The 24,804-nt window shown below is 38.1% G+C and overlaps 1 protein-coding gene across 4 annotated transcripts in view; it reads left to right on the top strand.

Annotated features, from left to right (window-relative positions):
• fkbp15b (FKBP prolyl isomerase family member 15b) overlaps positions 1 to 24,804 on the top strand; it is a 56,740-nt gene that overhangs the window by 12,805 nt on the left and 19,131 nt on the right. For 3 of the 4 annotated variants that reach the window (XM_086075659.1, XM_086075658.1, XM_086075657.1), the window contains exons 7-21: positions 594 to 743; positions 836 to 904; positions 4,962 to 5,105; positions 5,334 to 5,476; positions 5,545 to 5,593; positions 5,712 to 5,819; positions 8,357 to 8,467; positions 9,247 to 9,331; positions 9,757 to 9,857; positions 12,489 to 12,555; positions 12,633 to 12,742; positions 12,823 to 12,921; positions 17,609 to 17,703; positions 17,786 to 17,888; positions 20,776 to 20,941. In XM_086075659.1, coding sequence (XP_085931785.1) covers positions 594 to 743; positions 836 to 904; positions 4,962 to 5,105; positions 5,334 to 5,476; positions 5,545 to 5,593; positions 5,712 to 5,819; positions 8,357 to 8,467; positions 9,247 to 9,331; positions 9,757 to 9,857; positions 12,489 to 12,555; positions 12,633 to 12,742; positions 12,823 to 12,921; positions 17,609 to 17,703; positions 17,786 to 17,888; positions 20,776 to 20,941 — 1,600 coding nt within the window. The remainder of the gene's footprint in view (positions 1 to 593; positions 744 to 835; positions 905 to 4,961; positions 5,106 to 5,333; positions 5,477 to 5,544; positions 5,594 to 5,711; positions 5,820 to 8,356; positions 8,468 to 9,246; positions 9,332 to 9,756; positions 9,858 to 12,488; positions 12,556 to 12,632; positions 12,743 to 12,822; positions 12,922 to 17,608; positions 17,704 to 17,785; positions 17,889 to 20,775; positions 20,942 to 24,804) is intronic. The other variant, XM_086075660.1, reaches the window with a different exon arrangement.

Raw genomic sequence — 24,804 nt, 5'->3', positions numbered from 1 at the left:
CAACTCTCACGGGAGTGTTTTAGAACTGAGTTTGTATTACAATTAGTGTTGTTCCGATACCGTTTTTTGGCCCCCGTTACCCAGCTTTGCAGTATCGGCCGATGCTGATACCGTACCGATACCTAAGTTCTTCTTTTTTTTTTCAACATGAAAAAGCTGTCCTGCCATTGGTTCAGAGGATTCAATGGCCAATAGGATATCTTAACTCACCATGCAGTGAACATGTCACACATCAGTGAAGGTTGTGCATGAGCAAGACACAAGATGCTGCATTCATAGTCCTATATTAGCGTCAGAATTAATGGTATCGGCATGTTACTTGTTAGTACTCACCGATACCGATACCACTGTTTTAATGCAGTATTGGGGCCTCTGCCGATACCAGTATCGGAACAACACTAATTACAATATATTAAATCAAAGAATTGATCTTTTTTTTTTCTCCATACAATTTAATTTTAAGTAAAAAATGTTCAAGCTCTATTAAAATCAATTTTAGGAATAAACAACATTACAAATGTAAAACATTTTTTTATATACTGTACTGTGTGTGTTAAATGTTTTCCTCGTCGTATGTAATTTCTTCTCATTAGGTGTGTTTGGCAAAGGCAAACAGCTGCACCGTTTTAGATGCAGTGCTGACTCAGGATCTTAGTCTTGGGGAAGGTCAAGCAGTACAACACGGGGACTTTTTGGAGGTGGCCTACAGAGGCTGGATCTTGCAGAACCACACTATTGGACAGGTTATATATTAAAGCCTAACAGACATTTCTGTTTAGTATTGGTGGGGATTCCTGAACAAATATAAACAATCAAGTTTAACATTTCCTTTCAGATGTTTGACTCCAACCAAAATAAAGACACGGTGTTTCGGCTGAAAATTGGAGCTGGAAAAGTAATTCAAGTAAGATGATAACCTGTTTTCTTTAGGTCTTGCAAATACAATTGACTAAAATAACTTGTATATTTACTCTACAGTAAAACCCCTGCCATAGCACAAATCCACATATAATTGACGCCCACTGAAATTTATCCAGGGGGGAGCAACTCCAAAAATTATATATATATATATAAAAAAAAAAACTGATAAAAAAATTAAATCTAACACTTAATGTTTGCATACTTACAACATCTCTTTCATTGACACTAATGGAAAAAAAATGCATGAACCTTACCAGTTATTCAGATGGCTGAGGGTTTTTCTAAACTAATGCTAAATACTATTGCTATCTTGGTTCTACAGCTGTAAAAAAGCCGATTAGCATTTTTTTGTTGTTGACATTTACGCAAATTGTATTGACTTTCTTAGTAATCGTGTCGCGAGAATAGCTCAACTCAACGTTCGATATGATGGTTGTTTATCACGTATGAGGTGCCTTCAATTAGTTTCCGGACTTCTTTTGTAGAAGCATTTATAATTATCGTAGACTCTTGAAATTGTAGTATGTTATAACTGTACATCTGATGAGATGACTGACCCAGTTTTATCTTTCTAGGTTGAAAGGGACAGCTACAGCAGGACTTTGAACACACCCTAGTGTTGACGTTTTTTGAAAATGCAGTCCGCTTGAGAGGACATTTTGGAAGAATAATACACAATAAAATTTTGTGTTGAACTTGAAAAAAAACAGAAACGTATGGAATGCTTCAGACTTCTTATGGCCCCTCTTGCATGGGTCGATCATTGGGTTTTGAGTGGCACAAGAGATTCAAGGAAGGCAGAGAATCTGTGAGGGACGATGAAAGGTGTGTGAGGAGTAGGGAAGTCAGAACACCAGAATTGGTGGAGGAAATCTGTTACTTTATGAATGAGGACCGTCGTGTGTCTATAGAGACAATAAGTACTGAACTGTGCACACCATTATTCATGAGGAACTGAAATTGTGGAAGATTTGCACGATTTCTAAAATTTCCACCAACTCTCTTCTGACTTCCACACCTCTCATCATTCCTCACAGTATCTCTGCCTTCCTTGAATCTCTTGTGCCACCCAAAAAAAACGATGATTGACTCATCCTAGAGGGTCCATAAGCAGTCTGAAGGACTGCATTTTCGAAAAACGTCAGCTGTAGCAGAGTTTTGTAGGGTGTGTTCAAAGTCCTGCTGCAACTGTCTCTTTCAACTGAGAAAGATAAAACTGGACCAGTCATCTCATCAGATGTACAGTTATAACTGGCTGCTCGATTATGTAGAAAATATTAATCACGATTATTTTGGTAATAATTGAAATCAAAATTAGGACAATAATTTTTTTGGTACAGAACAAGAAAATGTTTAAACGTAAAAAATATTAAGACAAATACAATTCTTTGAAACACTATAATTATGCAAGTTCATTTTGGACGAAACAAAATTGAATAGTTATTATTTATTTTTTTAAAGGTGCAAATGTATAAATTTAAACAACTCAAACAACTAAAAATTAGCATTAATAATCGTATTATTTATTTTTACAATTATGCTGATATTATAATTGTGGAGTGTAATAATAGAAATCAGGGCTCTAAATTAACTTTTTTGATGACCAGCCAACGTGGCTGGTGACTCTCTAAAGTTACTAACCAAACACAATTTCCACGAGCCCATTTTTTTCCCAGTGAAAAATTTCCTAGATTTTTTTCCGTTTTTAAATCCCTAAACATAAAGTAACAACAGTATGTCCATGGCAGCATGTTATGTCGTATTAAATACACTGATTCTGAAACATATCGTTGAGTTAATTTACTTACTCCCACATCCATACGGTCTGTGAAAGGCCTGCTCTTTTTTTCCGATGGCGTGAGCATTTCAAAACATCTTCTCCAACTCAACATACTTTTGTACACTTCCAATTAAGAGAGTATGGTGATATATCTTCAGTTTATAATTCTACACATTTAAAGACAGAAAACTGCCCATCTCTAGGCTTGCATTATTCACACACAAATGTTATGTAGCTGTCTACCGTTTCTCACCTTAATTAATTCGTTGCTCCTGACAGACCTCGACTCGATTTGCCGAGGCTGCATATTTCTTTCAACACTTTTCTCGTGTTTAGCACATGTGAAATAAGAGAAATACAATTGTTGGTGCCATTAATTACACGAGGCGAGTGTGTCGCTAATACTTACCGGTATCTTTTCTTTATTGCTGTTATATGGTGCTTGTGGAGTCGCGATCTTAATGGTTTTTGGTGGAATAGAACAAACAAATCACTCAGTTTTTCGGCAAATCTCTACTGTTATTTTGATTGTCACTCTTGTCAAAGTTGTCAAACCCGAATGAGTTTGAGGCGAGGGACGTGGACGCTTGCTAAAATGCTAACGTTAATTGTGAAATTCCAGAAGTAAGACACGTCGTGACACGCTTCCCGCAGAACCTCCACAATAAAAGTCACTACACATGTCAGGGGTCAAAACACTTTTATAGTGACGAGGTCCAACAACAACATAACTGTGCGCAAATGACATTTTCAGAGCTAATATTCTACTTCGAGCCTTGAAATTTGCATTACCAGCCAAATCGGCTAGTAAAAATGTATGACCACCTGCCAAAATGAATTTTAACCCTCACTTGGCGGGTTGGCGAGTGTTAATTTAGAGCCCTGATTTAAATTGTAATTGAATTTTGATCAATTGCACAGCCCTATAACATACTACAATTTCAAGAGTCTACGATAATTATAATAATTAAATAATAATAATAAAAAAAGTCTGGAAACTTATTGAAGGCACCTCGTATCCTTGTTAACCAAAAGTTTAGCGCGTTAGATGTTAAAATTAAATAAATAACACACTGTAGTTACTGTAGTTATTTTATACCAGTCCAAAAAATCCACAAACGCTATTTGTTGGTGCTTGCGTGGTCAAGAACGTCTGCCTCTTTAAACTTTTCGGGGGAGCAAGAAAAGCATGGAGCGCCGCCGGGTAGGGATGTAACGATGCATTGAAAATCGATGTAATGCCAAAGTAAACTGTCTAAAATATTCATCGATGTAAAAAATAAAAGCATCGATTCACAACTTTATGTAGTGCCTTGCACAGTTTTTCATTGTTTGATGGGTCTTTGTAGACGCCAGTAAAATCTTGGTTAGATTTTTGTAATTGATCAATTTAATGTTTTATGTTTTGTAAGTGGCTCCTCGTTTACTTAATGAGGCACTTTATCGTCTGTGTGTCTATAGCCTGTGGCCGCGATGAATTAGTCGCAATGAAATACGTTTTGCTGATGTAGTGTCTTACTAGTCCAATAGAGGGCCTCATTCTTACACTTGTTGAACAGTATTTGTTTACAGTCTTTGTCTTTTGATTTGATTCCTCTCAAACAAGCAGAGCAATAAAAACATAACAAAGGAAAGAAAAAAAGGCACAATCTGATAAGATGCAAGTTTGAGAAGGGGCAGAAAGAAGCAAAACATCAATTAGCCATGTATAGTATTTCAATACATTTTAGAAGATTAAAAAAAGTTTAGGGACAAACTTCCTTGTGAAGAAAAATAGTAGAAGACTCAACACGAATCTTCAACAAAGCTTCTGGACCCTCATTCTTCATACTATCTGTCTTGCTGCACAAACCTGAAAACATGTTGCGAGGGCAGAATATTAACTTTAACAACAAAGCATTGATAAGACATAAATGTAGTTAAATAGTCAAAATTATTAGTTGATTTTTGAGTTTTTTTTTTAAAATAGTTAAAAAAAATATATATATATATATATTTAAAAGTTACAAAAAGTTTATGTTTGTAACACAGATCAAATGTAGATGTTAAAATAAAAACATATTTTGGGTATTAAATGAGTCATTTTGTAACAAAAAAAATCCAAAAAAATCAAATAGAATCGAAAATCGGGAACTGAAAATCGAATCAAATTGGGTTTGAGGGAATCGTTACATCCTTACCGCCGGGCTAATATAATGCTTGGGGAAAGCCTGACTGTTGTCTTGTTTGAAACGCTTAATGTGCTTGTATTCTTGTGTAGGGATGGGAGAAGGGGGTGCTGGGGATGAAAAGGGCTGGCTGTCGTCTCATTGTTGTCCCACCGAACCTTGCTTATGGATCAGAAGGTGTCCCTGACTGTGTCCCAGCTAACAGCACTGTCATTTTTGAAGCAGCACTAAAACGGGTGAGCACCTGTACATTTTGCTGCTAATCCATCTAAATTTGCCAATAGAGTAATCTGCCACATCATATTGTAAATCTAATTGAGCAACCTTTTCTTTAACAGGCAGTATCTTTGGCAACCTTTATTACATTTATTACATTAATAATTTTAATCAAAGCAGTGGCAATAATCTGTATATATATTTTTTGTAAACAGCACATTCTTTTCAGTTATATTTATGTGTTATAGGTGAAAATTTCCAAGGACTGTGGCTCTGATCAGGCCAGTGCCGGTTCCAGAGATTCCGGTACACTTTCCCCTGCCCCGAGTGTTGAGAATTTGACCCCAGAGCCACCAGTGCAAACAACTGAATTGGATCCAGGCAGACCAGGGTGAGGCTTGCACCTGAAAAACATACATTAATTATCAACCTTTTTTACATTTGGCTTTTTTCCTGTAGGGAGACACCTCTGCGCACAAAGTCAAATTCCCTTAGTGAACAGCTCACAGTAAGTAATGCCTGATGACTGTTTGTAACGAGTAATGAGATACTAAATGTGGCAACACATTAGGTCAGTTTCTGCAACAATTTCAATAAATTAATGTGCAATCTTTGTCCTTTATCAGACCACAGATGCCACTAAGGCCAAGCTCATCTCTCGTATGGCAAAGATGGGACAGCCCATGTTACCCTTTCTAACATGCCAGACTGAATCTTGTGACTTTGAATTGGAGGTGAGTGTCAAGCCAGGGTCCGACATTAACACGGGCCCAATGGCCCGGGGCCACCAGATGCCTGGGTCTGGCCACCCGAAGTTCACTGATGCTGCCCCAACCAAGACACCAGCACAATTTTTTTTATTGTCCATATTAGAGGTGTGAATTGCCTAATACCTTGCGATTCGATCTGTATCACGATTTATAGGTCCCGATTCAATTCGATACAGATTAATCCCAATCCAAATATAAGTCAATTATTGCGCAAAAAAATTATTTTACTCAAATTTAGAAAATACTAATCAGTAAACTTGTACATGTACACTGTAAGATTTGTATGAAAATGTACTTCTGGCTTATAACTGTGAGCCACTGTATTTAACAAACAGGTTGCAATCTGTTTCATGTTTGAACATCATTGAAATTAAATGTTAAGGCTTAATGTTCCCCTAGTCCATATTGTGTTGGGCTGAAACCTCCTATGTCACAATTTTGTAAATTTCACATTTGCTGTATTCACAAACATACACTATTGGTCAGTCCACACGTGTGGGTGTTAAATTTAGCAAATTATTGCCTACTCTAAGGTGTTGAAAATTGTTTGCTCTTTTTGATGATGATTTTGATGTTTGTTCTTTTTAATGGTTGAACAATCATGCTGTTTTTGGTGTCAACTGAAAAGTGATGATTTATGGAGGTGATGCCAGCGATATATAAATGAGAAGACATCAGCACATTCTTGCTTTTGTTAATACGTAATATTCCATATTTTGAGTTTATCCACTTAAATTGATCATATGTGCTCTTTACCTCATTCGATTGCTTTATTTGTAGATAAAGTGCAAAGCAGTCCATTTACCTAGAATTTTCTCAGTATGTAAGAAAACTAGTAGGTTTTAGGTTTTGCAACATACTGTGTGCTGAAAATAGTATGGCTGCATTTAAAACAAGTACATTTGTCTCGACGAGGAGGGGAACCGTTGCCCTGTTCTGAGGTCAGGAGTCCTCTGAAGCAGGTTTTCAGCCAAGATGTCTTTGTACATTTCTGCATTGATCTTTCCCTCAACCCAGACTAAACCATGCGTCACTGCAGGCATGGTAGTGCCTGGTTTCCTCTAAACCAGGGGTGCCCAAGTCCGGTCCTCGGGAGCCCCTATCCAGTTTGTTTTCCATGTTTCACTCTTCCATCACACCTGATTCATGATCAGGATCGTTTTCAAAGCTTGCTGATGAGCTGATCATTGGAATCAGCTGCGTTAGAGGGTGACATGGAAAACAGGCTGATAGGGGCCAGACTTGGGCACCTCTACTCTACTGTAAACATAAGTTCTGGCACTCACGCCAAATAATTCACTCGTTTTCTCATCAGACCATTGAATTGGTCTCTGGTGGACTAATAGTCCTTCAGATACCTTTCTTCAGGCAACAGCAAACTCCAGTGGGCTGCCATGTGCGTTTTTACCAAGGACAAGGAGTATCTTCTGTCTGACCACTTTACCATACAGGCCTGATAGATTGATTGCTCTAGAGGTGGCTGTTCTTCTCGAAGGTTCTCTGTTCACAGAGGAATGCTGGAGCAGTGTGAATGTCAGGTTATTGATTTTGACATCACAGTCAATAAAAGCCTTCTTTACTAGAATTTAAGGTCCAGGAGCTGAGCTGGGTGTTCTCAGCCCTGCTACTTGCGTCTCCTCTGACCTCATGATCCACAAGTGAGTGACGGCGAACTAATGTTATATGCGGTATATCTGCTTTATTACATTTTCTTGAAATCTACTTGGGTGGTGGCTAATTTACTTGGATGGCCCGCCCAAGTATTAACATGGTGTGGGAAACACTGCATATGCTGCTTTATTACAAATCTAAGTAAAAAGCAACGTTTATAACTTTGAAGAATTAGGAGATTGTTGTATATTTTCCATGTCATTGCGTTTCTTAGATATTATGTGAAATGAATGAGCCGTTGATCGGCAGTACACTCTAAAAAGAGAATTGTTAAACCAATTTAAGATTACAAATTGAATTGTTGACCAACTTCAAAAAATCACTTCAATTGGTAACACACGATTGAATTAAGTTAGTCCAAAGTGGAAAAAAAGGCATTATCTAATAAATGTACAGTAGTTCAGTTAAATGTTGCCTTTTACGTCATTTGTTCTTGCTTGCATTATGAGTATGTTGGGTAAGAATGGTATGTGTGTGCATTTAATTTCATGGGACCCTGACTGCGGGTGGTATGATAAACAATGACATCTCAGGCCTGTTGACTGAGCCAAGGCAGCTGACAATCTGTGCATTGTGAGTTTACAGGCACATGCATGCACATCTGCGTACGCACGTGCCTCTGCATACAAGCATGTGAATGCGTGCACACGTGTCATCTTTTTGCACCACTTTGTCACTCAGGGCACCCCACTAGAAAAAAGGTCCTGGCTCCGCCACTGTCAATGACTCACTTATGGTCAAGGAGAACAAGAGCCTGATTCACTGATTCACATATTAGCAGCTTTTTTTTTCCCATTTTTTCCCCTTTTTTCCCCTTTTTTTTTTTAAAGGGTGTGAGGGATAGAATATCAGCGAAACAGGCGTCCATTATTGATGGACGTAGAAGGTCCGTTGGTACTGACCCCAGAGGTGGGATCAAGTCATTGTTTTGCAAGTCACAAGTAAGTCTCAAGTTTTTACCCTCAAGTCCCGAGTCGAGTCCCAAGTCAAGACTGACAAGTCTCGAGTCAAGTCTGACAAGTCTCGAGCAATTTACAAGTGCTACACTTTGACTTTCAATCATTCATCCATCCATCCATCCATCCATCCATCCATCCATCCATCCATCCACCCACCCACTCGCCCACCCAAACAACTAGTAGTGCAACGGATCAAAAAAGTCATGGATTGGATTGTTAAAACAAAAAAAATGAAATCAAATAAATAGAACTTTGTCTTAATTTATTTTAGAAAATGCTTTTGCCCATTAAATTTGAAAAAATATATGTAAACTCAAAATGTCTAATATAGCTGTTAGTTTTAGAAACACAACTTTCAAGTGCTAAATAAGGCAAGATAAATAATTATTTTATACATTATCCATGTATAAAATAACAAGGTATCCTGCCTTACGTTATATTGCACTTGTAATACACTTGAAGTTGTGTTCCTAAAATCCAAATGGCCTTATTGGACTCTTTTTTTTTTTTTTAAAGTTCATTTTTTTATAATATAATTATAAATTAAGGCAATTTTTTTTCCTTTTTAATAATAATGAAAAATACATTTAGGTGCAATTTAAGGCATATTCCCTTCGTTTAAACAGGGAGAGTGGATTGCAAAGTAGCATAGGTCCACAATATTGAAAATAATAAGATTCTTTAAGATAATTTTGGACATAATCGTGTAACCCAATTTTATACAGTATTGTCAGTTAATGACACTATCTCATTTTGTGCAGGATACCACCACCAGTCGAGCTAAGAATCTGCCTGTTGCATCGTCTCCTGTACAGATCTCCTCAGCTGCCCCAGTTCAAGCACATGGTAACCGTTTTTCTGCTCAATCAAAGCCATTCACCCTGCACTACAGCTTAAGTCTTAAATAATACAATTGTATTCCTATGGACAAACGTTTATAAATCAGATTTACAATCATACCAATTGTTTTAAAGATATGTGACCCAGAGAGTGATAAAATCTAGATAACCAGTGTTGGGAACGTTTATACTTTATAAAAGTAATTAGTTACGGTTATAGTACCACTGATTATCACGCCCATTTAAGTGTGGGGTGAAATTTGTTCTCCTCATTTGACCCATTCACTGAGGGAGCAGTGAGCAGCAGTAGGGGCTTGCGCTCGGGGATCAGATGGTGATCTAACCCCCTCAATTTCAACCCGTAATGCTGAGTGACAAGCAGGGAGGCAATGTGTCCCATTTTTATAGTCTTTTTTTCTTGTTTCTCCTCAGTGCTTCCACATCCTTACCCTGTTCTTCCTACTAATGTACTTCCCAACCTTGCCAATTTTGCTGCACAGCCTGGTTTGCTAGGTAACACACACACTTTTCAGGTGAGCCTCCCTCTCATTTTGTCCTTATTTATTGGAAACACTTAAGGTTATGAAAGCAAATAAAATTGGTTCTTGTTCATTATTAGTCATTATTGCTAGTGTGAATGCTAAAAGCAGCAATAATTCACACAATAATGACTTATATTATTCAGATTCTTTATTATACTCATCATTTTTATTATTTTCCTCACTTTTTCATCTTCATTCAGCTGCCACATACAATTTACACCGTTCCAATGCCAACTTGCTCCAAAATTGCCATGCCAAATGGACTCATATTTTTCTCATTCCACTTATGTACAGTTTCGCCCACTTTTACATTTAATATCAAATTTTCCCCATTCATTTTCAATGGGACAGTCATTCAACTTTCCACTCCCACTCTCTTACATACAACAATCATCATTTCCAGGTGTTTGATACTGGTCAGTGGCGCAGTTGGTAAAGTGAAGTGCATTGTCCAGTAACCAGGAGGTTGGGGGTTTGAATCCCACCTCCGACTGTACATTGCAAATGTAAAAAGGGCCCGGTTGTTCAAAACTCGGTTGTAACTTTAACCACTGGTTCAGTAGATTTAACCGACTGTTAACTTTAACGGCACTGTTATCTTGTTCAAAACTATGTTAACTTTAACTGGCTGTTAATTTGCTGTTAAAGTTAACACACCTTAGGACCACCCGCTATCTTTTTAACAGTGTGGTTAACTCTACATTTGTGGCTAATGCTGCCTTTATGATGCCCGTTGAGCGCAAGAAAAAGAGAGTCTATCGAGGGCTCGTCTTTGACATTGGTGATTATTCTGATGAAGAATTACGCAGTAATACAATGCCAAGTCTCATGCTGAGTCAAAAGAGACAAAATAAAAAAGTGTTTTTTAAGATGAGTTCTAAAAATGGACGGAGAGGGGGCTTGCCCAGCATGTAGTGGGAGGTGATTCCAACGAGAGGTTACCTGTGATGTTTGCTCAAACAGACAACACTGAATAGCGGCTAATTATTTAATTTGAATTCATAAGTCAATTTTTTAAATAGGTTAGCACGTCCGCCTCCCAGTGCAAAGGTTGTGAGATCAAGTCCGGGCATCGGCCTTCCTGGGTGGAGTTTGCATGTTCTCCCCGTGCTTGCGTGGGTTTTCTCCGGGTACTCCGGTTTCCTCCCACATTCCAAAAACATGCATGGCAGGTGAATTGGACACTCCAAATTGTCCATAGGTGTGATTGTGAGTATGGTTGTTCGTCTCTGTGTGCCCTGCAATTGGCTGGCAACCAGTACAGGGTGTACCCCGCCTACTGCCCGAAGCCAGCTGGGATAGGCTCCAGCAACCCCTGCGACCCTTGTGAGGACAAGCGGTACAGAAAATGGAAATTTTTTAAATAAATTTTAATTTAAAACAATTACAAATATTAGTGATAGTTACAAATATTAGATGAAAAATACACACATATTAGATGTATGTAAATACACAAACAACACAAATAATTCAAAACTACTCTATTAAAATATTACACAAAAAATACAAATCAGTCAAAAATACAAATGTGTTAGATAAAAAAACACACAAATATGAGAAACAAAATCAGACAAAAACATGCAATATTATATGCTACAAAAATGTTAACAAAAATATAAAAAAAATATTTACTGAACATACACACAGTAGATTTATTATTTTTTAAATAATGAATTCCTAAATTGTTTCAAGCATTGATTGAATAACGTTTTCTTCATCAGTGGAAAAGTTCCTGCTTATTTTTTTGCGCCGAGTGCCAGTGGTCGTTTTCTTTCGCCGACCCGGAAGTAAACAAAAAGAGGAATTGTGTGATATATCGGTGCTAACCAGTGACGCAAACGGCATGGTTAACTTTGTTTGTGCCGTTAACAAACAGCGTGACTAACCGTGTTTTGAAATATGCATATTTAACAGCCGGTTAGTGAACGGCGGGTTAAGTATTTAACCGCCGGTTAGGGGTTAAACAGTGGTTAAAATAACCAAGAATTGAACAACTGGGCCCAGGCCATTACGCTAAATGATATGCTGTATGCCTACTGACTATCATATATATATTCAGCATCAATGACAGCTCTCGTATTATACCACATTATTCAATACAAATACACAGTCTGTCATGAATTTAACAAGTCTGTCAACTCAGTGGTTAAGCACATGCCTTCCACCGGGGAGAACATGGTTCGTTTCCCATTTTAGTCCAAATTTATTTTCATATAACAATAATCATTGTCTAATTATTTAACGTCTATTGTATTGAATGTCATTTCACATTGTTTTTTTCTATAATATTCCATATTTTCAATGACAAAATTCACTCATTCAACATGGCATTCAGCAAATTCAACTACAACTTTACATACATACCATTTCACAGATCCTTCAAAGTCCACAATAGTGGAGTGGTTAAAGCACATGCTTTGCGTGTGGGAGATCGGTGTTTGAATCCTGCTTGGAGCAGATTTAGTCCAAGTTAAAATTCATATAATAATCATTGTCCAATTATTTAACATCCATTATATTCAATGTAATTTCATATTCTTATTATACTACTATGATTATGTTGTTGTTGGTGGTGGGGGTGTTGCTGCTGCTGTTGTTTCAAAGCTTTACTCCTACACACAGATGTCTGTTCCTACAAATCAGCTCCAGTCTGTAAGCCAAGTTTATCCTGCTCGTGTCCCATACATTGGTAAGATAAGAATTAGACTAACAAGAAGAATTTAAAAACATACTTTAATGTTTGTATATTTTAACTATATCTTCCAGGCTCCAATGACGTGACTTCCTACTTGATGATTGAGACCCGACAGCAAAACACAGAGATCCGGTTAGCTGTCGGAAAAGTAGCAGACAAGGTTGATCAACTTGCATCAAAGGTACAAAATCCAAGAGCATGCAGAGTATGGCTTTAACACAAACTGGCCCTACTTTCTACTTATATTATTTTATTTGTTAGATCGATGACCTTCAAAGGCAGGGAGCTGTCTCCTTGGGCTTGTCTGGTATATCAATGGAGTCCTCCATGATCATGCAAAACGTCCAAAGAATCATCCAGGTATATGCCAGTAAAAATCATTTTACCACCACTTCGTGTGCCTGTGGCACCCATTATAGTACCTGCGATTGGACATTTTCGGATGATTGTAGTGTTAATAATGTCAGTGCTCTCGATCAGGGGTGCCAATATAATTTCATTGCAGGCCGCATTTAAATGGTAGTTGCCCTTGATGGCTGTGGGGGTTTCATGTTTTACCACTCAAAAAAACATGCATGCACTCACATGCCAATATTAAGCCTTAAAAAAATAAAGATATGCAACACACACACACAGCTAAGCCTTCTAAAACAGGTATGCCACACAGGGTAGTGGTTAAATTATACACAACATTAGAAGAGTTGAGGCGTCCGCATTGGCATTTTTCCTCGCAAGCCTGCACCGCTCAGTGAAATACGGGCTTAAAAGATTGCTTTTTTTTTTAGGTTGAGGTTGTTCAGTAACCAGAAGGTCAGCTGTTCGATCCCCACTCTCCCCAAGGCATGTGTTGTTGCGTCTATAGGCAAGGCACTTCACACACATTGCCTCCAGTGCTACTCACACTGGTGTATGGAAGGTGCGAATTGTTTTGTGGTGATCAAAGGGGCAGCCACGCTTCCGTCAGCCTGCCCCAGGGCAGCTGTGGCTACTTAAGTAGCTTACCGCCACCACAGTGTGAATGTGTGAGTGCATGAATAATGTATCCATTGTGAAGCGTCTTTGAGTTTTTAAGAAAGAAAAGCGCTATATAAATCTGATGCATTATTTTTATATTATTAATATTGTAATAATGGCAAAACTCAACATTTATAATGCACACTGTTTTCAAATATAGCAGTACAGGGAGTACTTGAGTTACGACGTACACGACATACGTTTCGACTTTACGACGCCCGTGCCTCGTCCGTAGCACCTTCTTTTTTGTTAAATTCCCACAGTAATCACGTCGTTTTAAAGTTATTTAAAGTTGTGTTGTGTTTACCTCCACCAACGGGCGTCTATCAAGCAGGTCAGTTCGCCAACAGGTGCGTCAAATTTCCGTTTTTAAGTTTCCATTAGCTCCGCTTTGCCATCCATCAGCAATGTCCGTGCGAAAACACAAAATACTGGTTCTGGCATCTTCCGAGTGGCACAAATGTTTTATTTTTAATTACTGTACAAAGTATTTTGACATAAATTTCGACTTTAGCGGGGGAAATCCAACTTTTGCGGAAATTCGGGCTACGTCGCGAGCGTAGGAACAGAACTCGTTCGTAACTCGAGGACTCCCTGTATAGAATATAGGAAATATATATATTTATATAGTAGGACCTCCTGCAGTCACACAATCTGGTGTGACTGTGAATAAAAACGCCTTGCGATCAGTTTTTTTTTCTTTTCTCTTTTTTGACAGTGTTTTTTAAGCTAATAACACTGTCAAGACTGAACAGTGTGCAACAAACCTTAATATTTTTGTTTTTAGCTGACACAAACTCAAAATAGTGACTGTACTTTCATATTGAAATCGAGAGTCTCTCTCCTTCCCTCCTGCTGTTAATGGACACGTAGGCTACTCGTGCGATTTGTCAATATGTTTAAAATGCTGATGCCCTCACTCAGACGAGAATGGGAAATTTAATACTTCCACAATGCATTTCAGTATGTACAATATAAGCGTTTCCCTTATGTTTTCTATTATGTATAATTATTTCAGTAAATTAAGTGAGTACTAGTGTTAGGAATGAGGTGTTTTTTCTTTATTTTTATTTACTGTATTCATAAGTTTTGCATTACAATGCATGTGTGCGGGAGGCGCCATGGATGAGAAGTGTGTACTAGTACTCCTGTAAATTCTTGCTCACTAGTGATGGGCTCTTATGGGTCGGCTCACTTAAAAGAGCCTGCTCTTTCGGCTCTTCAGAATGATTTGAGCTACAAAAAATAAGTACAAAAAAACCTTCACTATTTTCAATTGAACTTAAACTAATTGACTAACTTATTAAACTAATATAAGCTATTCACTTTTTTACTCCTAAAATAATTTCAAGTGAAACAACTGATATAATTTCTTCTGTCAGAAATTACCTGGTTTTGGAGAAGAATCTCTCAGGAGGGACTGACATTGCTAGAATGCACAGCCATAGTCTCCATCCAGCACCAAGCAGCAGCAGTTGCATTAAGAGACACTGGCACTTTCATTAAAATTATGTCAGAAGTTTTCCTTTTTTTTCTTTGCAGAATCTACATTCTGCCTTTGTATTGTCAATAAAGTTTAAATGTGTCCAGAATAGATAGAACTACTTTTCCCTAAGTTTCTTTACTATTACTTGCAAGCGTGTTCATGTTGACTATGAACTCTACCTTGCTGTTTCTCTCTGTTCTCTCCCTATTTTTTTGTCTTTCGACTCTGTGCAGTCAGAGACTAATTGTCAGTTATTTGTCAATAAGTAATTGACAATTATGGACACCGTTTAGTTCCCGACTGACTTGCTCACTACTGAATCCTGCAGGCGGTCAACTGTAACTGCTTGATAGCGGTACAAATTGTCACTCTTTGACATGCTGTCCTTTATGTATGTAAGCATATGTGTTATGAAAAGTAGTTTCAAAGTAACTTTAAAAATTTACTTTAAACTGATTACTTATGTGGAAAAGTAACTTGTTAGATTAGTTGTTCGGCCTACTCCAAATTGTGCTTATTTTACAGCAACACACAACTTTGTAACGTGATACTGACGTCACTGATTATAGGTCACGACTCACATTAACTCTTTGACTGCCATAAACGTTATAAAACGTTTAGCATAAACCTAGGGAAGGGCGCCGAGGACGTTAAAAGACGTCCCCTATGTTTTTTTGTTTTTTTTTCAAAAACGGGTGCAGGAAAGCCTTGGGCAGCTGTGCTGAAAGTATCAGGCAGATCTGATTAGTAAAAGACTCGTTTTGGCCCCTAGAGGGCAGCAATGACTCTCTTTGCACAAGGTTGGATGGGCCGCCCACCGTGGGCGTCAGTAGAAGACGTGAGGCGGAGCTAGAGTGTTGAGGAGACAATGGCTGGTTCAAGCCATTGTGGCTTGACCAAGCAACCGGTTGCAAGCAACTCACGCTTGAGCATTTTTTTCAAAGACGGAAAGCATCAATCAATACTAAAAAGCGCATTGATGTCGACGATGATGATGACTCCGAGCTTGACGCCAAAGTTGGAAGCCTTGACGCGACTCCTATGACACGTAGTAAGCCTCACCGGCTAAGCGCGGCTAGCGCTGCTAAGGCCGGAAAACGCGCACAATAGCCGGCCGGGTACTTCTACACAATCGGACATTCGATCGGGCGATGGAGAGTTGGCATCGACCAATGCAGATTGATGATGATGATGATGATGACTCCGAGCTTGACGCCAAAGTTGGAAGCCTTGACGCGACTCCTATGACACGTAGTAAGCCTCACCGGCTAAGCGCGGCTAGCGCGGCTAGCGCTGCTAAGGCCGGAAAACGCGCACAATAGCCGGCCGGGTACTTCTACACAATCGGACATTCGATCGGGCGATGGAGAGTTGGCATCGACCAATGCAGATTGATGATGATGATGATGATGAATCCGAGCTTGACGCCAAAGTTGGAAGCCTTGACGCAACTGCTATGAATACGTAGTAAGCCTCACCGGCTAAGCGCGGCTACCGCTGCTAACGCCGGAGCTGCACAAGCGGACATTCGATCGGACAATGAAGAGTACCCCGAGTCCAATGCATATTCATCGGAGGAGCGGGTACAGTCTGATCACGGAGAAGACACTGTTTCTGGACTACGATGCCACCATGAATGGAGTGGATAAAATGGATCAGAACATCTCCTACCACCCGGTATAGCAACTGAAGGACACGAGGAAACGAGACGTAACGAAACCGTAGCATGATCCTGATATTAGACTTGATGACACACTGCAGTATATACTTGCTATTCCCCGGAAAAAAACGGCCTGCAAGAAAGTGGCGCACGCGAAGAGGCAATCTGTTGTGCAAATGCTGTTGCGTCTCCTTGCACGCAGGAGAGTGTTACAAAAAGAAAAACTGTCGTTGAAACATCCACATATTTGTAAATAGCACCACAGTTGCACACATTTGTAAATAGTTTGCCAAATTGTTGTCAAATTGTTACACTGTTGAATGTAAATAAACGTATTTTGCTATCAAAAAACACTTTTTCATTCTTGGTGGTAGTGTTTTATAGAAGTAAAGCACTATTTAGGTGTTTGTGGCATCATTCATGGACAAAAAGAAGTGTCAAATTCACTAGAATGCATGAAATAATATCGTTTCACTAAAAGCTTGATTTCTCCGTATTTTGGTCCAAAACAGGCGAAATTGGGTCAAACTAACCATTTTCTATTGTTGATTACTAAAGAACGGAATAAGGTAGAAACAAACTTTTTTTTTCTGATGAAAGATGAAAGTCCAATCTTTCATTTGGTAGTACGTGTGTTTCCATAGTCCAAACAGAACATTTTCTGTGGACCTTGAAAGATCAGTCAAAATGCTTAAATCGGCTGGCACTGACGGCATCCCTTTTCTGAAAACGTCTGGCAGTCAAAGAGTTAAAGATGTAAAAAATAAAAATAAAATTTGCGGTAATCAATTTTTGGTCTTATTTTGACATTACAAAAAACGTGGAATTGGAACAGGGGTGTGTAGAACTTTTATGTCCACTGTATAATATCCTTTCCTTGTTTATAGGAAAATGAATTTTTAAAGAAGGAAATATTTGAGAAGGGTTCTCGTATTGAGGAGCAAAACCGAAAGATTAGTGAACTATTCAACCAAAGCCAAAGGTGAGTTTGAATAATTTTCAGTTGTCTTAATTCTTACTGTCCATAGTCCCAAATACAATGCCTTGTCATGTATCTCATGTAGATATATGAAACAGAGCAATACACTTATGGAAAAGAGAAATGACTCCCTCAAGTCTTCGAGTGAACAGAGTCAGGCCAGACTACTGCAGGCTGAACAAGACAAGGTCAGTGTTTCTAATGACTGCAAAATGTAATGGGCTGAAAATGTAGCTCTGCTTACACTGGTTATGTCACTTGGCATTTTGTAAGGAACAAATAACGTCACAACACAATTCCGAATTCCTTTTTTTTCAAGCACATTAAAGAACTAAACAAACTCGGTTTTTTGAGTGGCCTCTATCTGCTAAGCCGTTCTTTTTAATTTTGTTGTGGAGAGGTGACTTGTGACTTCAAGTCATGATGCAAAGGTCCCATTTGGCATGGATGTACTTTAGGTCTATAGAGATAAATTCATCCTAATACACAAGTGAGCTCATACTTCATACTTAAAATACACACATTTTTTAAAAATGTTTTTGGTAGGCCCATATATTTGCTTCTTTTATATATGATGTCAGATTTGGTGTCGCCCTGTTCGTTTTGGCGGTCAAGTGATCTAATAAAGTTTTGATTCCTTTCGGACAGGTTACAACAGATTTCACTTATGGGGAGAGATTTGTCTCAAAATTATTCACACAAATAAATTTGGGATTTTCACATGTTTTTGGGATTGACAAATACGTCCGTAATTTCCATGTGTTTTTCAGATCCACAAACATTTTCATGATTTTCACGTTTTTCTGATCCACAAATATTTTCGCAATTTTCACGCGTTTTTCAGATCCACAAATATATCAAACAAATATATTGATCTTCACCTGTCTTTTTTTAATTTTGTGTGCATTTTCCATGACTGAAAAATTTACAGTAGATCATCTATCTGACCTCGACATCTGGCTCCTGGAGATTAAAGCTTACAGTTACATGTACAGCGCCTTGTAAAAGTATTCATACCTTTTGAGTTTTTCAACATTTGTGCATGGTACGACCACAAACATAAATATATTTCTTTGGAATTTTATGTGCAAGTTAAACACAAATTAGCACACAATCGGCGAGCGAAACAAAGTGTATATCTTATTTCATTGACTTCTTTTACAACCAAAAAACTTAAAAGTAATGTGCAAAAGTACACAGCCCCCTTTTCGTTCAGTGCCACTTGTCTTCAGAGTGATGTCTTAATTGATCACCTGTTGCCCTTATGACAAAATGTAATCTGTTATGTGCGTAATCAAGTCTCAGTATAAATACAGCTATTCTATTCTGTGTCAGAGGTCTGTTAACCCATTAAGGCCTAAAGCGCCTGGCCAAACATGCCTCTAAAACCTATGGATGACTTTAGAATCACCTCCGAAAACCTAAATTTTTACTGGATATTCAACAATATTGTCAATGCCTACTAAATAACTTTACTAAAAACTAGTGCTGTCTAAGTAAAAGCGTTAACTGATTAATTAATCACAAAAAATTATCGCATTAATCATAAATTAACGCAGATAAATCGCACTATTCATTTTGACAATAGATTATCCTTTAGCGTGACAGCGGATGGCTATGTTTAAGGTAGCACAGGTTGTGTTTGAGCAATAAACATAATTTCATGCATAAAAAATAAAGCATTTAATGAATGTTTGCGTATAACATTTAGAATATTTGTTCATGTCAAAATATCAGGGTCATTTTTTTCCATTTTAAATTATGCAAGTAATTAACTGATTAGAAAAAGAGGAGGATGAGCGTGTGCAGTGGATCATGTTGAAGACGTCCTCATAATATTTAATGTCAAAAGAATTAATGCAAATTTGCTCTTCAAATTTGGCGGGATTTATTTTATTTTTTTAGATAAAAATCATTTTTTATTAAGCGGTTAATCGTGATTAATCAAAATTCTAAGATGTGATTAATCTGATTTAAAAAAAAATATCGTTTGACAGCTCTACTAAAAACGAAAAAACTTTAGCAGGAATATACTGTGAGTTTATGAACAATGCTTTACGAGCAATAAATAAGCAAATCTTTAATGGTTATTGTTCTATGGATCTATGTGGTTCTTTAACCCATTAAGGCCTAAAGCGCCTAGCAAAACATGCCTCTAAACCTGAAGTTTTACTGGATATTTAACAATATTGTCAATGCTTACTAAATAATTGATATCTCAGCTCCTGAAGCAGATAGAAACAAAATTCCCAAAACATTTCAGAGTTTACACCTGTGGCATTTTTACAAACTTATGTTTAATATTATAAACCTTAAATACAGTAATTTCTGGACTATAAGCCGCTACTTTTTTTCACTTCGACCCTGGTCAAGGTGCGGCTTACCCATCAGATCACAAGGTGGCGCACTATAAAGGAAGCGCAAGAGCGTCAGGCAGAGCAAAACAAACCAAGTGAGCCCAAGTACAGTAGGAGAGACAGAACGAGAGGAAGACAATTTGCACTCTCATTACAGAAAAGAAAGTCGAGGGAACTCTTATAAACCGGTGCGGAAACACCTGCGGCTTACAGTCTGGTGCGGCTTGTCTGTGTAACAAACTTGAGTATTCCCCAAATTTAGCTAGCGCGGCTTCTAGTCAGGTGCGCCTTATAGTCCAGAAATTACTGTATATTAAAAATTTAACTAACAACTGTGTCGCATCTGCGAATATATTTACCTTCAACACAGGAGCGCAGTTGTAATAACCTTGTGGAATCGAGTGGTAATTATCCGTCGTCCATTCCGTTACAAAGCCGTTTAAATATTCAACATCCTCATTGTCTACAAACATATTTCTTAACAATATGTCACTGTCGACATACAGTGGTTAATTGTACTTGCCATTTGATTTTTCTCTTTTCCCTTCAGTGTGTCATTTGTCATACATCATTTGCTTCCTATGGTTAACACCCCATGTTATTTGTGCTTTTGCAAATAGTTCACTCTTTATTGAGGCATAGGGTTTCATTTTGGGTAGAGCTCCAAACCCCATACTGTGACTGTATCTAACTGATTCCCCACCTGATATCCCACCAGATTCAGGTGAGGGAAGAACTATCATCAATCACAGCTCATCTTTCTCAAGTGAAACTAGAGACTCATCAGCAGAAGGTTTTGGAACTGCAGACTAAACTGAGCACAAGCCTGCTTGAGTGTGAACGCCACTCTATACGCATCTGTGAGCTAGAATCACAGCTGGAAGGTTAGTGTTAATACATTGACCCTCATAACAGCTAGGTCAATTCCTTGGTTTGTTGTATCCTGAAAACATTTGGGTTTCAAATCAAAAGATTAATATGAGACTTTTGATGGTATTTACTATTTACAGCTAGATGTGTTAACCCGTGGATGTTTTTCTTCGTCTTTTAAATAGACTTGTGGGATTTTAGCCCAAAAATGGCTCTGCTTTTGACATGTGATAACTAAGTGTTATGAATATATATTTTTTGCTTACAGCCACTCAAAATGTTTAGGGGCATCAGACCTATCCATATATACATCATGGAGGACCAAAAAGGCCTAAATAAAAGTATAAAATAAGTAAAAACATATATATATATTTATTTATATACACACACACACAGCAGCTGAAATAAGTATTGAACACGTCACCATTTTTATGAGTAAATACATTTCTAAAGGTGCTATTGATATGAAATTTTCACCAGATGTTGGGAACAAACATATTAATCTATGCATGCAAAGAAAACAGAACTAATAAGATCAAAACATTATTTGTGTGTAATAACGTGAAATGAAACGGGGAAAAAGTATTAAACATGTGAATAAAGAGAGATCACATCCTGATTAACCTGAGGCAATTTCAGTATCCTTGAGGATGTTCCAAATAACGCAGCCAAAAGGGTCTGGCAGAACTGACCTCCTGATATTTCTTGGACAGCCTTTCTTTAGTCCCAGGAGCCCTGTGAATGATCTTACACTAAATGAGACAATGCCATGCATAGAGCAAAGACCAGTGCACTATTTTGCTGCAGCCCATAACTGGGAGTCATATTTATGCTTTGTAACAAATATTGAATAATCCTAAAATTTGCTGACCAGTAATAAAACCCAAAATTCGGGAATGCAAGGCAGCCGTCAGTTTTAGATCTTTGCAAAAATTGCCTCCATGCCGTATTCTCCTCCCAAACAAAAGACAAAATAAGGTTATCTAAAGCCTGGTTCACATGGCAGGAGAATTGGCCAGATTTTAGCCCCGAATTTCCCCTCCTAGTCGCAAGGACGCGCCGACACGCAAACGATAATTTAACAGATAATCCTGCCGTGTGTATTGACACCACACACAGCGCATCCCGATATTGGCGCTCGGAAAGACCTCCGACTTGAAATCGGGGATATTCAACATGTTGGATTATTTTGGCCCGACTTCGCTCTGTGAGCGGTGTGCCCCGAGGACAAACGACATTGCAGCCGGTTGACAGTGACGTGCGGCCAATCAGAAAGCGAGCCGGCAAGGAAGCCAGTGGGAAATCCCAAATCAAAAGTCATGATGCATCAGTAAGTCCGTGCTTGCGCTATTACACTCTTTTTTATTTTTTTTTTATTTTTTATACACACACACATACTACAAAAATAAACGTGGTCTCCAGGTGGAACGCAAACCCGCGCTGCCAGCACCGAGGGCACCAGAGCCCGTATATACTCCTTTAAACAACGCCTTTTCTTTTTATGCCGCTTTTCTGACTGAAAACCAGGAAGTAGTATCGCGACTTGTCCTGCATGTTTGTTGACTCGGAAATCACGTTTAATCCCGAGAGGTTTTGCGAGACTTCCCATCACATTCATCAATGAACTCGGCTCGTATGTGGTGTGTTGATTGTGCAGTCTGGCTACACACCACACACGGTACGTTCAAAACTTACTACTGCTACTACTACCTTGCCGTGATTTTTTTATCTTCACGTGTGGTGTCTCTCAGAGTTTGGAAGTCGGCCAACAATTTTAAAATCTTGCTGTGTGAACCAGGCTTAACTTCCTAAAGAAAACCTTGTGAGGAAAATGGGAAAAACACTGAAAAAGATAAAGAAATCTGGACAACATGTTCATCTTAATTGAATTGATGCTTGCAACTAGCGAAAGCTGAAATAGAGACCAGTGATCCAAATCCTCTTTAACACGTTTAAAAGGGGAAGAAAATTTGCCTGAAAAAGAACCTCAAATCTGTCTGTAACATGCACACCAAGATAAGTAAATTGTCTATTGGCGATTTTAAATGGTAGTGTATCCAATGGGGAAATTTTGGGCTGCAGTGTTAAGTGGCATCAGCCCACTCTTGGTAAGGTTCAGTTTGTAGCCTGCAAACAACCAAATGTTGAGAACATGGATAAAATAGTAGGCATAGGCCAAGTATAATAAGAATGGCCTTTGAATTCTCGGTCTATAAAAATCAGAGATGGCCAATCTATGGAGGTAAATATGGTGCAAAACTAACTTGTAAAAAATTTTTGTACCTGTAGAAAAAAAGTCTAAATTTGTATCTGTAAAAGTCGTGATTTATTTGTACGTGTAAAAAAAATTGTACCTGTAAAACATTTTTTTGTACCTGTACAAAAAGTGTAAATTTGTATCTGTAAAAGTTATGATTTGTACCTGTAGGAATGACAACTTGTAGTCAAAGAAGTCGCCACTAGGAGTTACAAGTGGTTTTTCTGCTGCTGTCCAGTCACGTGAGTTTTGCACCAAATATCTTGCTACAAATGGTGCAAAACTGATTCGTGCTCGTAGAGCACCGTGATTTGTACTCGTAGAAGAAGAGGGCGGGCTCTGGAGGATTTGGGCGGGCTAAAGCTCAACCTCATTGGTTGAGCGAACGACAGTGGGTTGAACTCAAATGACGCCACGTTTTTATCATTAATATGCACAATTCCGAAATTCCAAACAGAGTAGCCACACCAGTTTATGTGTCATTTTGGAAGAAGAGGACGTCCCAGGCGTGAAAATGTAAACATGGTTCAATATACAAACACCGTGTGGAACAGCTTAAACGTTGGTTAACATGCAGAGCACTCAAAGTGGGCAGAAAGAAAGACGTTTTAGTATGAAGGTAAGATTTATTGTACGATCATAGCTTGTAATCCGGTGCTAACTAGCTCAGCTCATGTTGTTAATTGTCACGAAAATTGAACACATTGAAGTCACAATTTTTATTTCAAGATTTGAAGCCTACCACTGTAAACATACGATCAATAGCTTGTACCTGTAAAAATAATAATACTAATAATCTAAAAATACCTCATAAACTGCTGCTTAGTGCTTAGATATGAAAATTACTATAGAGCTACAGAACCCTATTGAATGTTTTACAAGATAACCTAAACCTATAACCAAAAGTGGACAGTACTCAGCGACTTGTATTTGACTAACATTATATTCAAGTATCTGTACTCTTACTATCATAATAAAATGAAAACAAAACGTTTTTACTGCGAGTGAATCTTTAAGCCGCTACAGGTATTTTAACCTCAACCCTTTATCCTCTGTATTTAATCATTTTATTTTGAATATTACAATTTCTTGATAAATGTCAGTATTTTTGCAATGTATGCTTTGCAAACAGTTTAAAAAAAGAGGTTGTTTGGAATTTCGGAAAATTGTGCATATTAATGATAAAAACGTGGCGTCATTTGAGTTCAACCCACTGTCGTTCGCTCAACCAATGAGGTTGAGCTTTAGCCCGCCCAAATCCTCCAGAGCCCGCCCTCTTCTTCTACGAGTACAAATCACGGTGCTCTACGAGTACGAATCACCATTTGTAGCGAGATATTTGGTGCAAAACTCACGTGACTGGACAGCAGCAGAAAAACCACTTGTGACTCCTAGTGGCGACTTCTTTGACTAAAAGTTGTCATTCCTACAGGTACAAATCGCAACTTTTACAGATACAAATTTACACTTTTTTGTACAGGTACAAACATTATTTTGTACAGGTACAAACATTTTTTTGTACAGGTACAAATCATGACTTTTACAGGTACAATTTTCTTTTTTACAGATACAATTTTTTTTTTTTTTTACAGGTACACATTTTTTTTTACAGGTGCACAT

The sequence above is a fragment of the Leptonotus elevatus genome, chromosome 5 (genome assembly GCF_054856555.1).
Source record: "Leptonotus elevatus isolate MCC_2025b chromosome 5, RoL_Lele_1.0, whole genome shotgun sequence".
In the NCBI taxonomy this organism is placed as follows: Eukaryota; Metazoa; Chordata; class Actinopteri; order Syngnathiformes; family Syngnathidae; genus Leptonotus; species Leptonotus elevatus.
This window is presented reverse-complemented; position numbering and strand designations above follow the sequence as displayed.